The 15,383-nt window shown below is 49.7% G+C and overlaps 1 protein-coding gene across 1 annotated transcript in view; it reads right to left on the minus strand.

The window, feature by feature from the left end:
* KNDC1 (kinase non-catalytic C-lobe domain containing 1) overlaps nucleotides 1-15,383 on the minus strand; it is an 89,408-nt gene that overhangs the window by 21,738 nt on the left and 52,287 nt on the right. Inside the window, 6 exon segments of the mRNA XM_043983330.1 lie at nucleotides 1,075-1,295; nucleotides 1,643-1,740; nucleotides 1,842-1,935; nucleotides 4,257-4,286; nucleotides 8,604-8,980; nucleotides 14,009-14,109. Coding sequence (XP_043839265.1) covers nucleotides 1,075-1,295; nucleotides 1,643-1,740; nucleotides 1,842-1,935; nucleotides 4,257-4,286; nucleotides 8,604-8,980; nucleotides 14,009-14,109 — 921 coding nt within the window.

The following is a 15,383-nucleotide window of genomic DNA, read 5'->3' on the forward strand; positions in this document are numbered from 1 at the left end:
TTGGCAGACTCAGAACATGTAAGGATGGAAGCCTGTTCCTTTGTCATCTGTACTGTGGAGGCTTACAAGCCAGAACAGTCTCCTGTTGCAGAAAGGGAGATTTGGTTGGAAGGGGTCCCCAGTGGCAGGTGCTGCATTTTGCCTCTGAAGTCTCCTTTGCTGATTCCTCATCAGCCCCTTACCATGGGGATCCCCCAAGGCTCAGTCCTGGGCCTTCTTGTCTCTTTCCACACCCTTTTTCTTGGGCACACCAGGAACTTCCATAGGTTCCCTTATCATCTCCACAATTGTTCCAGTTACAACACTTCACTGACCAAACTCCTGGCATCTATTTCCTCTCTGAACTCTTCTGTGCCCAAATCTTCCCCAAAGATGAGGAGCTCCCTGAAGGCAGCTTCATTTCTGTTTTTCCTGGTTCTTAATAAGAGCTTGCTGATGGACTGATCTATGAAGAAGTCCCGACTTCTAAACCTCATCTTTCTTCATAACTCACCCCCTTCCTCCCCACAATATCAGACAGGCCCCTTTCCCTCACTTTTCTATTTCTATCTAGAAGCCCACCATCCATTTGCCATCCACTATCTACCTGCAACCCACTGTCTACCATCCGACATCCATATCTGCCATCCACCTCCACCATTCATATCTGCCATCTGCCATCCACCTCCACCATCTGTCATCTACCACCCACCATCTGCCATCCACCATCTGCCATCCATATCTGCCATCTGCCATCCACCATCTGCCATCCATATCTGCCATCTGCCATCCACCATCTGCCATCCATATCTGCCATCTGCCATCCACCTCCACCATTTGACATCTACTATCCACCATCCACCATCCACCATCCACCTCCACCATCCGCCACTTGCCATCTGCCATCTGCCACACACCATCTGTTTGTTATTCGCCATGCTTCCAGTTAGCTTGGCTTGCAACCTTCAGTCACATTTAGCAGTTAGTTCCCAGTTCAAAGCCTCATGGACAGCAGCGAAGGATCGGACACCTTCTTGCTGGGTGACCTGGGGCAGCCTCCTACCCTCTCTGAGCCTCACCCTGGAACCCAGGTACCTGGAGTAGAGATATGCCATAAGACCCAGGGGGGTCCCGGCCTGTAGGATCCGAGACCTCTTCTGTTTGTTGTTGCCTTGGTGTTTGTTCACGTTGTAGAAGATGAGCGAGGATGACTCGTCTAGGGGACTGAAGTCCAGGGTGTCGCAGCCGGCAGCCGAGATGTTCACGATGACAGGCAGTGCCCATGGCTGCAGGCCCCACTGCTCCGCGTAAGCCACCTGGGAGGAGCCAAGCTGCTGTTATGGGAGTTAGGACCACCCAGCCTCTGGTCTAAGTGGGTGCCTGAGAAGGGTTAGTGCCAGGACAGGGCAACCACCGCCTGGTCAGGGCCATCCCTAGGGAACATCCCTGCCATGTGAGCTGATGCAAGCTAACAAGCCCCTTGGCACATGTAAAATGGGGGGGGAGGGGGAAGGAGGAGGAGGGAGAAGAAGAGGGGAGGGGGAGGAGGAGAGGGAGGGGAAGAGAGGGAAGAGGAGGAGGAGGAAGAAAGGGGGAAAGGAGAGGAGAAGGAGAGAGGTAGGGAGGGGGAGGAGGGTTGGACAAATAAGCCAAGCTGACTCACCTGTAGGTACTTCTTGACCAGCTCGAGGAACTGCACCTTGGCCTTGGCCTCTTCCAGCTGTCCTTTCAGTTTTGACAACATAGTTTTAACCTCCGAACCTTACGGTGTAAAACACATTTAGCAGAGAGCTCCAAGCACTGATGCCAATGGCTGCCTCCCACCAATCCCGCTCTGTCGTCCTTGCCCACGGCCCCGCTACCTCGGCTTCTCTTCTCTTTCTGAAGCAGCTTCTGGCGGAACTTCAGGGTCTTCCGGTAGTTCCGCTTCTCCATCATCAGCTGCTGTTCCAGCTCCTGAGAAGATGCCAAGTTCAAGGCCACTGAAGGACCTTTGTTTCCTGCAGCTAAAAGCCTTCTCTTGACCCAGTGGTCGGAATCAACCCTATCCAGGAAGGGCACCAGACAACCAAAGCCGGGACTGGCCACCTGGCGCTCCACGGAGGAGAGAGGAGCTAAGGGCCACGGGAGCCACACACAAGTACAAGCTTCAGTGTGTGGGTGTGAGGGTCATTTTTTGGCTCAGCTCAATCCCTTTGGACCTGAATCATGCCATCTGTTGATACAACAACAGAAGAATCATACTTCAGTTATGTCTTCTCTCCGGGCAAAGGAAAAGACTGTGTGTGGGCAAAAAGGGATGGAATGGGAAGGACCCTTCAAGGATATAGGGAAGGAAAATCCCACCAGGACCAGGTGAGGAAGATGTTGGAGGGAGAGCACCAAGAATGGGACAGGTGTGTTCTGGCCAGGGCAGAAGGCAGAGGAGTGGCTGGCTCTCTCCTCCATCCTGGACACTGCACAGCCTTAGGTCACGATAGGTTTTTTTTTTCTTTTTTTGGTAAGGCAATGAGGGTTAAGTGACTTGCCTCGGGTCACACAACTAGTGTCAAGTGTCTGAGGCCCGATTTGAACTCAGGTCCTCCTGAATCCAGGGCTGGTGCTTTATCCACTGTGCCACCTAGCTGCCCCCTGTCATGATAGCTTTTGCCATGGTGCTGCCTTACCCATGGCTAGTGTCAGCTAAATACCTGATCTCTGATCACTCCCTATGAGTGTGTGTCTGCCTCTTCTGAAATCACAATGATCAGGAACTCAGGACTGGGAGGGATCCTAGTGGGACCTAGCCCAACCTCTTCATTTTTGTTTTATTTTGTTTTGTTTGCAGGGCAATTGGGGTTAAGTGACTTGCCCAGGGTTACACAGCTAGTAAGTGTTAAGTGTCTGAGGCCGGATTTGAACTCAGGTACTCCTGGGCCAGTGCTCTATCCACTGTGCCATCTAGCTGCCCCCAACCTCTTCATTTTACAGATGAAAAAATGGATGCCCAGAAGGTTGACAGAATCTTGCCAAGCCAAGGGGTCCAGCTGAGATTTGAACCCAGGGCTTTTGACTCCAAATCCTATTCTGAGCTCCTTCTGCTGATGCTTCTTTCTTGCCTACAATTCAGCTTTGTTACCAATGGATGGGATGTGATGAGCTCCCTGGGACAAGGACCTCTGTCCTTAGTGGTCATTCTCTCAGGCACATTGGATCTAACTAAGCAGAGCTTAGAACATTGAGTGTGGATCTCCCCCTTTTGTATTAGTGCATAAAGATCTTTCCAGATTTGTCTTTCTCAGAGCTGTGTACCTAATTACATACCAGAGGGTCCTGTTTCATAAAGGTGCCTTCCCCTGATATAACGAACCACTGTCAAGGGGGCCAAGTGCCCCAGAATGAGGCTGTCTTTGTTCTGGACATATTCCCAGCAAAGAAATTCTTGTCTCATGGAATGAGAACTAATGGACAAAGAAGCCTCATGGGGACTCCAGGAGCAAGAGGCTACTTTGCGGGTCGGAATAAATTAAAATGTCAATGGCTATTAAATAAGATCTGCCTGTAACAAAGGCATTTAATGTTTCCAATGAAGCAAAATAAAACCCCAAGTAGGACACCATGAATACAAAGAATTCTGAGAACTGTGGACATACTGATGTGATGAACTGTTGTCACCTGTCACCTGAAGTCATCCAGGCTCAGACAACCAGATCCACAGGGACAACAATGTGAAAGAGAAAATGTTAGGAAATAAAGAAATGCAACAGTGTCTAAATGGAATGACCAAGTTTGGCCCCAGAGAAGAGAAATTCACTTCCTTCATGCAGAGGTGAGGAACTCTAGGAAAGAACATGGCACCTTCTGTCCAGTATGGTTGAGGCATGGGTTAGTTGGGCTCATTTTCCTCTTTACTTTTCTTTACTTTTTTTTTTTTGCGGGCCAATGAGGGTTAAGTGACTTGCCCAGGGTCACACAGCTAGTAAGTGTCAAGTGTCTGAGGTCAGATACGAACTCAGGTCCTCCTGAATCCAGGGCCGGTGCTCTATCTATTGCACCACCTAGCTGCCCCTCCTCTTGTATTTTTAACCCTTGTTACAGAGGATGGCCCACTGGGCAGAGAATACATACTGAGAGCTAAATATGGCGCCCAACCAAAGGTTGCCATCAAAATTATGCCCATGATCTGAACATTTTGCCAATGACAGATTATCTAGACTGGACAGGGGGCCTAAACTGGCCATGAAATGGTCCTAGTTGAATAGCTGGGATGACTCAAGTTAGTGCACAAGGACACTTACCCGGTTACACTCATACTCTTCAAGGGGAGACTGCTCCGCCAGGTGGTGTTTGCAGAAAATGGACATTGAGAAATCACAATCATTACCCCCAACAGAACTGCCACAGCCACCCTTTCCCCTTTTGGTGTCATCAGGGCTTTGGGCTAAGATCCCTGTTGGGCATTTGGGTTGGAAGCAGGCATTTCTTTCTTTTTTTTTTTTTTGTTTTTTTGCAGGGCAATGAGGGTTAAGTGACTTTCCCAGGGTCACACAGCTAGTAAGTGTCCAGTGTCTGAGACTGGATTTGAACTCAGGTTCTCCTGACTCCAGGGCCAGTGCTTTATCCACTGCACCACCTAGCTGCCCTCATGGAAGCAGGCATTTCTAACGCTAACCTTTTCCTCAGGTGTGTGTGAGCCTTACCATTGGAAGGAATAAGAGCCTTCAGGAGACATTCAGAGTCCAGAGCAGGGACAGGGGTGGGGGTAGGGGTGGCAGCATACAAAAGAACAGAAGACGTGTCTGGAAAGATGGGCTGGAGCCAGATTGTGGAGGGACATCCATTGCTGGGGGTAATAGGGAGCCCCTGAAGTGTCTTGAGCTGTGGTGGGATTGGGTGACATTGCTGCTCCAAAATCAGCAGCACCCACCCTGGATTGTCTCTCTTGACCCATGGATTCTCACGCTAATGCATGAGAGGAAGCAAAAGCCAGGCATTGACCCTGAGGAAGGGCACACCACCTCCACAGCGAGCCACTGGCAAGAGCTCATGATGTAAGGAGGGACTAAGGAGCCCGGGTGGAGCTCCCAACACAGATGGCATGGCTAAAAGAAGGCGATGCTCGCTCTCTTATTGAAGTCAGATTTTTCGGTTGTGAAGTTGGGCAAATCCCTTCAGGCTGCACCAGGGATGGAGAGAGCCAGAAGAACCCACAGGGCATGGAGCTTGGGGCCCAGGCAATTGCCTTTAGTCCTCTGACCACTCACCAAATGGACCAGGGGGAAAACACCCTGGAAGCTCATGCCCCTCCTCGCCCATCGTCCTAATGGGACAAGCTCACACAGTGACGCTCTCATGAGACACACAGCCCCTGGGCACCCTGAGGATAAGGATGTGGGTGGAGACTGGACCTGGAAGCCCAGAGGGGGGCCTCCCTCTGCCCACCCACTTCTCTTGGAGAGCAGCAGGAGGCCCCCTACGAGGTTAAGTGTCACAGGCGAGGGATGCCAGGGGACCAAAAGGTGGGGCTCCCCAGGAGGAGAATCCTTCACCTTCACCTGGGCTCAGGTGGCTCACACAGAGTTGGCGCCCTCTCACCCATCATCCCCTACTTTCCTGGCTGGGTTCACTTGAGGCGGCAAGAACCGATCGGCTTTAATGGGGAGAGAATCCTCCACCCTGATATCCCCACTGAGGTCATGGGCCTGCTCTTCCCTAAGACCCTCTCCTGATAAATCTAGTTTTCCTGATTTTATGTGATGGCCACCACCTTGTGAGCTTGGAAGTAGGGCTAGAACAGTGAGCATCACAAGCTTGAGGACTGGAGCCAGGCTGGGTGGCAGGAGGCTCAGCAGGGGTGAGGCCCTGAAGAATGAAGCCCCGTTTAACCCAGCCCAGCAAGAGCAGAAGCACAGACTCCTCCACCTATGAAACTGACTTCTGTGAGCAGCCCATTGTCCACCAGGAAATGAGGCAACAGATGGGAAAATGAGGACCCCCTACAGGCTTCTTCCATAACTCCTATTCTTGCTACATCTTCCTAGTACATACCCCTTCATAAAAGCTCATGGGTATGAATTGGTTAAATAAAACAGAGACTCTCATCAATTTTTTAAAATTGGAGAGTGCACGCCAGAATGTGGGCTCGAGCCAATGACATCTGAGAAAAACAAGCCCTGCTCCAGGAACCCTGAGGGATACCCCTTGTTTCCTAAGAGGGGCTGTAGCCTTGCTCTGGGGGCTCCGTGAGCAGGGGAGAGGGAGTAAGGGTTCTCAGAGTCTGTATGGCTTTATCTGAGTTCATAGGCAAGCACCACTCTGCATTGCTTCCATGTCAGGCTAACTACTATTTAGGAGCCCCCAGAAGAATGGGGGGCAGGATTTTGAGGCAGCCTGACAATCCCTGACAGGACCAGTTGGTAGGGGACCCTTATTTCTAGGGAGAAGGATCTCAGAAACCCTGAACTGAGGCACCATTTTGTCTTCATAAGGTGATGTGGTTGGTTAACACGCACATGATAACTAACCAGTCATTTTAGCCACTCCTAGCAGTGTAAAGGATGAATGAGTATGAGGGAATTAGTTTCATCTGGTCTTAGCACAGGCCTGGTACATAGTGTTTAATTAATAAACATTCTATTTATCCATCCACCCATCCACCCACCCATCCACTCACCCATCCATCTACCCACCCACCTACCTACCCATCCACCAATCCATCCATTCACCCATCCATCCACCCACCCATCCATCTACGCATCTACCCATCCATCCATCCATCCACTCACCCACCCATTAACCTATCCACCAATCCATTCATCTATTCACCCACCTATCCACCCATCCACCTACCCACCCATGTACCCATCCATCCATCCACCCATCTGTCTATCCACTCACCCATCCACCCATCCACCCATCCACTCATCCATCCATCTACCCACCCATCCACCCACCCATCCACCCATCTATCCATCCATCCATCCATCCATCCATCCATCCATCCATCCATCCATCCATCCATCCATCCATCCATCCATCCATCCATCCATCCATCCATCCATCTTAAAGTAGGAAAAGAATACCATTAAGGGAACAAAAAAAAGCAAAGAATATGAAGGGAGATGCCCACTTAATATTCTTCCTTGGGGCTCACTCCTACCTGCTCTAACCATAACTGACTCATTCCTAAGCCTGCCCAGAGCCCTGTGAGTGGTAGGTGGTCTCCATAAGTGGTCACTGAATGGAATTAATGCACTCCCACCACCAGCATTCTGTCCTAGACATGCTAACTTCTCTGGCTGAGCTGCTATGTGATCACCATGAATGAAAGTGTAAGGACTCCCACTCCCAATTCTCTGTGCACATCAGGCTCTTTTCAGGCCACACTACCCAGAGCACAGTCCTGGGCCCAAGCCCATGAACATTATGGATGTTTCTTCTTTACATTAGCAGCAGATCGGGGCCCAGCTCATTCCAAGAGGCCATGTGGAAAGTTAAATGTGAGCCCTTTGTTACCTAGGATAGCTCACCCCCCAAGAGGGAGAGGTCTTTATAGGCAATACCTGTCTATAGGTAAGGAGCTTCTCTTCTAGAAAGCCTAGCATTGTCCAGCAGAGACAATTTATTTCCTCAAATATCAAGGAGACAGTGTAGGGAAACCAGAGTGGGCTTATCCCATCTCCTGCCCCAGTCAGGTGTCCAGGGCTCTGAAGAATGTCAGGAAGGGACTCCTCTCTCCTCAATGCTTTCCAACAAGAAATGCACCTGATGCCCCTCATGGCTGCCCCTTCTGCAAGATGCCGCCTGGCAAATGGCCAGCCACGTGCTTATGTAGCCCCCAGAGGAGGATGTGTCTGGCCTCGGCCTGGCCATTGTAGAGGGGACGCTGGGTCTGGCTTCGGTCTCCCTCCATCTGGGGAGCCTAAAATGTGGGCAGATTCAAGGCGGAGACACCTGGCTCTGGGGCAACACTTTGGGAAAACCAGCAGCGAGCACACCGCCGCCAGGTCCCTGGTCAGGGCTCGTGTCTGAGAGACCCCAGCTGACTGAAGGAAGGGCTTCAGAATATTCAGGATGGGGCTTTCTCAGAAACCCGCAAGCCAACGATGAAGGAGAAATGGCTGCTGGGAACTTGCCTGGCTGAGCCAGAAGCCCTTTGGCTTCTGGGCCCTTTGACAAGGCTTAAGCCCTGTTGCAGGCTTGGCACAGCCTCCAGGCTCCAGTCCCAGACAACTCAATAGTTAGAGCATTCGAGGGCCCCCACGGCCTCCTGTGACAGGGGTGGGCTGGTGCACCTTGGGCCTTTCAGGTCTTGCCAAGGCCCCAGTGTTTCCCCGTGTGGTCCCAAGACCAGTTCTGATTCCTGGGACCCAAGTGCCCCTCTCCCCCATCAGACTCAAGCCCTAGCCCTAGGAGCCCCCTTGGGAATCCAGAAGTGCAGGGGGCACATCTTCCTCCCCGTGAGGACCACAGCCAGGATGATTCACTGGGTTTCTCCCATTTGGCCTTCAACCCCCCACGGAGCACGTGGCACAGCCCTAGAGTGAATGAGGAGCCAGCCAGTGGGAGTGAGCCATGGTGTCTGAGGGACCAGCCCAGGGGAGGAGGCAGGCTCAGTGCTCCCTGGGACCGTTTCGAGGACTTACCAGGCTCGGGGCATCTGTGTTTGGTGGCTCATTGGCTTTCTGCCGCCCTAGTTTCTTCACATAACTGTACACATCTGGACCAAAGCAGTCGGCTTCGTAGAAGGCGCTGCACCAGCCGGGGCTGCAGCTGCGGAACTCAGATGGGCAGGGAGAAGGGGCCATGTTCTTGGCCCCGAAGGTCGTGCCTTCCCCTCCTGGGCTATCTTGAAGGCAGCTGCCCTCTGCAGGGTGCTCCTGGTTCTCACTGCTGCTCATCTTCTGTGGCCTGAATCCTACCTCAAAGTTGCTCTGGGACAGCTCATTCGCATCCATGTCAGAGAGTGAGGTTGGTGAGGGAGGAGCCCCACTGGGGCGGGAGGCCCTCGACCTCAGTTTTCCTTGGAAAGAAGGAGATGGGATTACGCAAGTTCCATTCCAACTTTCTTATTGAGACAGAAATGTTAACAGTTAGCAGAGGAAGGACCATGAAGGATACTCATCATGGTATCTGGGACCACACGCCTGACACGAGCGGTAGCATGCAGAGGGCCCTCGACCAACAGGGCAGTCGGCAGTCCTGATGTTGAGTGACTCTGGCAGAGAAATCTCCTTTTTATCTATCCTCAAACACACATGCGCACACCTCAACAAAGAGGAGATTTCTGTCTGTCCTTCTGGGAGAAGCTCAGGGATGGACTGAGCCTTCCCTCACTTCTGGAAAATGGTCTCCAGGAACTTCCTGTCTTCATCCCACAGACCCCTCCTACTTCACAAAGAACTTCTTCCCTCCAGGACATGGCTCTGTGCAAACATCTCCATGCTAACCCTAGAGGAACAGAGTGCAGCCTCTACTTCTAATGCTTATGACCTGTGTGACCTTGGGCAGTCATCCAGCTTCAGTGGGCCTCAGTTTCCTCTTCTGTAAAATGAGCAAGGTGGCGCAGGTAGCTTTAAATCAGGTTTTTAATAGAAATTCAATTTTATTTTCACATCCAAATCCTCTCCCTCTCACTGCCCTTCTTTCTGCTGTCCCCTTCCCACTACTGCTCCTCCCATCACAAACATTCAAGCAAAACAAATTCCCTCACTAGACATGTCCAGAAAAACTGGCCTCAGTCCGCACATGGGAGTCTATCAGTTCTTTATCTGGAGGTGGGCAGGGTATCTCAAGTTCTGAGTTTACAATATTGCTGTTACTATAGAAACTCTTTTCCTGGTTCTTCTCACTTCCCTTTGGATCAGTTCATACCAGCCTTCCCAGATTACTCTGAAACCATCCCCTGCACCATTTCCTGTACCATAATAGTATTCTGCCAATTCATCTATCATAACTTGTTCAGAGACTCCTGCACTGTTGGGCACCCCCACAGTTTCCAATTGTTTGCTACCACAAAAAAGGGCTGCTCTAAGTATTTTTGTCCCCAAATACTCTGGGTCCTGATCTCCTCAGGTTTCTTCCTACTAGGGTTTTCACTGAGTCAAAGGATGTGCACAAGGATATGTAATAACCTTTTGGCCATAGTTCCAAATGGCTTTCTAGAATAGTTCAGCTCCACCAATAGTGCATGAGTATAACCACAGCCCCTCCAAGGGTTTTCATTTTCCCTTTTTGTCATCTTTGCCATTCTGATGAATGGTACCTCAGCAATATTTAATTTGCATTTCTCCAATGAGTGATTTAGAGTATTTTTTCTTATGCCTATTAACAGCATGAATTTCTACTTCTGAAAACTCCCTAATTTCTGTCCTTTGATCGTTTCTCAATTGGGCAATCATACTTATTCTTTTTTTTTTTTTTGACGGGGCAATGGGGGTTAAGTGACTTGCCCAGGGTCACACAGCTAGTGTCAAGTGTCTGAGGCCAGATTTGAACTCAGGTACTCCTGAATCCAAGGCTGATGCTTTATCCACTGTGCCGCCTAGCCACCCCCATACTTATTCTTTTAAATCTGAATCAATTCCCTACCTTGAATTTTTACCTGGTTTTTACCTGGGGCAAAGGACCATGGTTTTTTTCTTCAACATATATCACTGGATTTCCTTCATTTCTTTAATAGCTGGTTTTCTTTGGATCCTATGACTTTTATTTTATGCATTGGAAAGCATAATTCTGAGAAGGGGTTTCTGGGCTGCCCCAGCCTGTGTAGCAGAGGGTCCCATAACAAGGTCAATAGGACGTCTATTATTCCCTCTTCTTGACCTGGGTGGTTTGAGAATTTCCTCATTCACTGAGCACACCATCGAGGCCTCAAGAAAGCCAGCAGTTCTAGGTTGTTCCAATGGGAAGCTCCCACACAACAACTGGCAGCAATCTAGGAAAACCTACCTAACAGAACCAGGGGCCAAAGCAGCCTAGGGAATTCTTCTCTGGTTGTTTTGAGCTTTCTGGTTATGGCTGAAATGCAGACTGAGCATTCACACTCCACGCAGGTCTGCTTGGATAACTAACCTTGTACTTGGCTGACCAGGGGAACTTGGTTCCCTTAATGAGACGTGGCAATCCGCACCTGTCTTGTTTCATCAATAGACAGGAGGCTGGCTGGCTCTTCCAGTCTTAGTTGGGTCCCCTCTGGAAGCTGTGGTTTTGTGCCTCAACAATAAGATTGAGGATGGCTCCTGCATCTTGGGAACATGTTCATCCCTCACTGGGGAGGGCATGACTCCCTAGGAATCTCAAGGGAGTAGCTTTTTCAAGGGGAGGCCAAGCTCTTGGGTTTCTGAGATGCTTTTGGAGGCCAATACAGGCCTCTCATGTGAAGATGGAGCCACCAGAAAGGAGATTAGCTGTTATGGGTTACTCTGAGACTTTTGAGCTGTTACACATCTCCTAGGGTGTGAAATAAAAGTTGTCCGGAATTCCCTTCAGTGCCTGATTGGGGCCTGGGGAGCCTTCAGCCTGCATTAATGGAGATCCAGGCATGAGACAGACTCAGAGCTTTCTAGGGACAACTCTGGCTTGGGGCAGAATGAGCCATGTGGTTTAGGGCAGCCTTCCCACTCTAGGTTCTCTCATCAGGGTGAGAAATGGAGATAGGTAGAGAGGGAGGGTAGGTCTGTAACAGTCACAAGGATTGTCTACTTTGGTGGAGGGGGATATTTTCTTCTCTCCCCCTCCTTCCCTTGCTGTTCTTTGCTATTTTATTTTTATTTATTTATTTATCTTGATATTTTGGATTTGGGCTAGAACTTTGTAAACACCAAGGCGGGCAGAGGCCTAGGTGTGTTGGGAATGAATCTATGCAGTGGGCCCACTAAGCTTCCTCTAAGCCACCATAAAATATTCAGAATTGGGGAAGCAGGCCAATGTATCCAGAAACACTCAGGTGCAATGTACAGGGAGAGCAGACATTTCACTCTGAAGAAGTATGCAAAGGGTTGGTTAGGAGAGCCTGGTCAAACTTTCCCATGAATCACATTGCCTGGATATAGCTGGGACCGTTGTCTGGGAACTTTCCTGCATCCCCCTCTGGAGCATGGAGATGTGCCCATGAACATTCTGTTGGGAGGACTGAGAACGTCTCCTGGACATGAGTCCTCGGAGACTCATTCTTAAGCCCAAGCTATGGTGGATAGGAACCATTGCCTTGGGGCCAGGTCCACACAAGGAGGAAGGCATCACAACTGGAGAGAGAAAATGGCAGCAGAGGTAAGAGAATCCCTGGGGCCTTGTAGGGAAAAGTCTAATGGTGGCCTTGGTGAGGCGTGGCATAATCACACCACAGGCATTACTGCATGTGCCCAGGAGATGGCAGGGTCCTAAGAGCCATGTTCTTGTTTTAGGAGGGAACAGTTCCTGAACAATTTTGAGTTCCCGAAAATTTGGGGCAATACCTGGAAATGACCAGCCTCTCAGCAAGCAGCAGCTGGAGTATAGTCCTAGATCTGGGGGAGGGGTAGCAAGGCACTGAGGCATAACGTTTATTAGCCGGAAGCATTCAAACGGAACACTGCCTTTTGCCCATACCGTGAGTTACTGGAACGGGGCAAGTCCAAAGGGAAGGGGATTATTTCTCCAGCATCTCCAAGAATATTTCTCTTCTGGGGATGGGGAGTCCCAGTCTGGAGTTGGGATTGACTGGAAGGGGAAGGGAGGCTGCAAGAACTCACGTTTATACATTATCTATCTATCTGTCATCTATGTTTCTGTGCATTTATCTGTCTGTGAGAAATGATTATTTCGCTCTTAACATTGATAACCAATTATTGAATCAGGAACAAAGTTTTCCCCCTTTTCTACTTCCTCACCCACAAGTCAGCCCCTGTAGGTTACCCAGGCAGCCTTTGAAGAGCGGGGCTGACAATGACAGGGAAAACTTAGATCTATTCAAAAGGTAAAGAAACTTGAGTTCAGGTGAAGTGATGGATTCTGGCCCATTGGGCCTGGGAAAAATGGATTCTCCATTTTGTGGAGATTACCCTAGGTGGGGTGATTTGGGTACAGAGAAGTTTCTTTGACCAAGATTGAGTGATCAGAGTCATGTCCTCCGGGCTCTCATCAAAATAAACCTACCTCTCACTAAAATATTCATTCTCTCATTACTGGTTAATCAATCTGAGTTGACTGGTACCCTTAAGAATACTCACTCTTCCAAAAGGCATATACATGTTGAGTGGGTTCATAAGGGGACTTTGGCATTTGGGAGTGCCCCTGACCCCTTTGTTAATTATTGATAACATGATTAATAAAATAATTACCCAGAATCATTCTCTTGAACTTTTTGAATCACAGATCCATCTATCTATCCATCCATCTATCCATCCATCCATCCATCCATCCATCCATCCATCCATCCATCCATCCATCCATCCATCCATCTACCTATCATCTATCTATCCACTTAGCTACCTCCTTATCTATCAATTTATCTATCTATGGATCTATTTATACATCTATCCATCACCTATCTATCCACTTACCTACTTACTTACCTGTCTACTAATCTACTTATCCATCCACCCACCCACCCATCCACCCACCCACCCATCCACCTATCTATCCATCTATCCATCTATCTATCATCTATCATCCATCTATCTACTGTTCTATTCATCCATTCATCCATCCATCGACTACTCTTTAATCTATTGCTTTGCTGGTGACCTTTATGCTCCAATGACTCCAGTTTAGAGATGAAGGTAAAAGACTGCTCAAGGTCACACAAAACCCATGGGAGGCATGATTCACTCTTTGGCTTCCTGGCTTTGGGTCTAGCTTTCCCCTACTGCATAACTGCCCCTCCTGACATAAGACTCTTCATGGAACCAAAATAATTTGTTTCTTGACTGATTATTGATTGGCTTAAGAAAGAGTCAGGTGATACTTGGCTAGTTGATATTCTCCTTGTTCTTTGAGTGAGAAGGGTGGGGACCTCAATGGAGCCAAGAAAAGCCCCCACCCGGGGGAAGCCCCCCTGCCCATGTCTTACCTGCTTCATCTTTTGTCCGTCTCCCGCCTGCCAGCCCACTGACTATCTTCTGTCCACCACTGCCTTGACTCTCCCATTCAGAGCCATCCATTTCCATGATTCTGAAAAGCAGAACATTTTAACATTCCAAAGAGATTCTAATACTTCAAAGGGCTCCAGGCCAAAGCCCAGGGAGCTCCTCTTGTCTGTCCAGGCCTGCAGTGGAGAAAGACCCCTCGATCAGACCACCTGAAAATGCTCCAGGCCAGGGCGATCCCACTGCACAAATGGCCTGGAAGAGGTTGGGACCATGGGTCGCCAAGGCCTAGGACAGAGTTGTGAACAGAGCAGGGGCTAAATAAAACTGCTAAGACTAAAGGTCAGATTTGAACTCAGGTCTTGCTGAATTCAGGCCCAGTGCTCTGTCCACTGTGTCATCTAGCTGTTGAGGTGAAGGACTACATTTGTTCTCTTTGGTCCTAGAAGGAAGAGCCAGGAGCAATGGGAAGATGGTGGTGGGGTGAGGACAGTGGCAGAGGCTTGAGACTGGGAAAGACTTCCTTATGATGACGACAACTGTCCCCAAATGGAGCGGGTTTGGAATGAGGGTGGGCTCCCTCTGCTTGGGGTAGATTGGGCCTCGCTACTGGCATTGGTGCCAGATATTCCAAAAGGCTAGAACTGATGGTTAATATGGGACGCATCACTGTACGCCCAGTGGAAAAACAATGAGGAAAATTAGAATTGTCCAGCACGGCAAGCCCCCTTACATACACCTGCTCCTGCTGTGGCCAAATCAAAATGAAGAGATAAGTGGTAGGGCTCTGGCCTTGCGGCTGCTGGCGCCCCTAGCTCTGCAATCCTATCTGCCCTGAGAAGAGCAGCAAGGACCTATGGCTCAAAGTCCAACCACAAGTGGGCTAACTTGGGGAGAGGCCTGGAGGTCCTAGCAGAAATGCCTGCCTCACACGGGCTGGACAAAAAGGCCACTGAGGTCCCTGCTAACTCTCATGTTCTGGGACCTACCTCTTGAAAAGGGTTTCCTTGCATTTTCTTTATAGTGCCATCGCCATCACCCCTCCCCAGACAGCCATCCCTTGTAAAAAAGAATAACAGATACAAGGGAGGAAAAAAACAGCCGGGACACCACCACATCCAAGTGCATCTGCACAGCTGTGTACCCATGCCAATGGCCACCTAAACTCAGGTTCACACCCAAGCCTAACCATGTTAGGGAGAAGCTGTAATGGAGGAGAAAGAATACAACTAGGCAAGGGAGGGAAGGAGGAAGGGGAAAAGGTGGAGGGTGAACTGCGAAGAGAAAAGAAAAGGGGAAATGGTGGGAAGTAGGGCTGGGACAAGGGCCAATCATCCCTCCCTGTCGGTCAGTGGTACT

This window comes from Dromiciops gliroides, chromosome 2 (assembly GCF_019393635.1).
Source record: "Dromiciops gliroides isolate mDroGli1 chromosome 2, mDroGli1.pri, whole genome shotgun sequence".
Taxonomy (NCBI): Eukaryota; Metazoa; Chordata; class Mammalia; order Microbiotheria; family Microbiotheriidae; genus Dromiciops; species Dromiciops gliroides.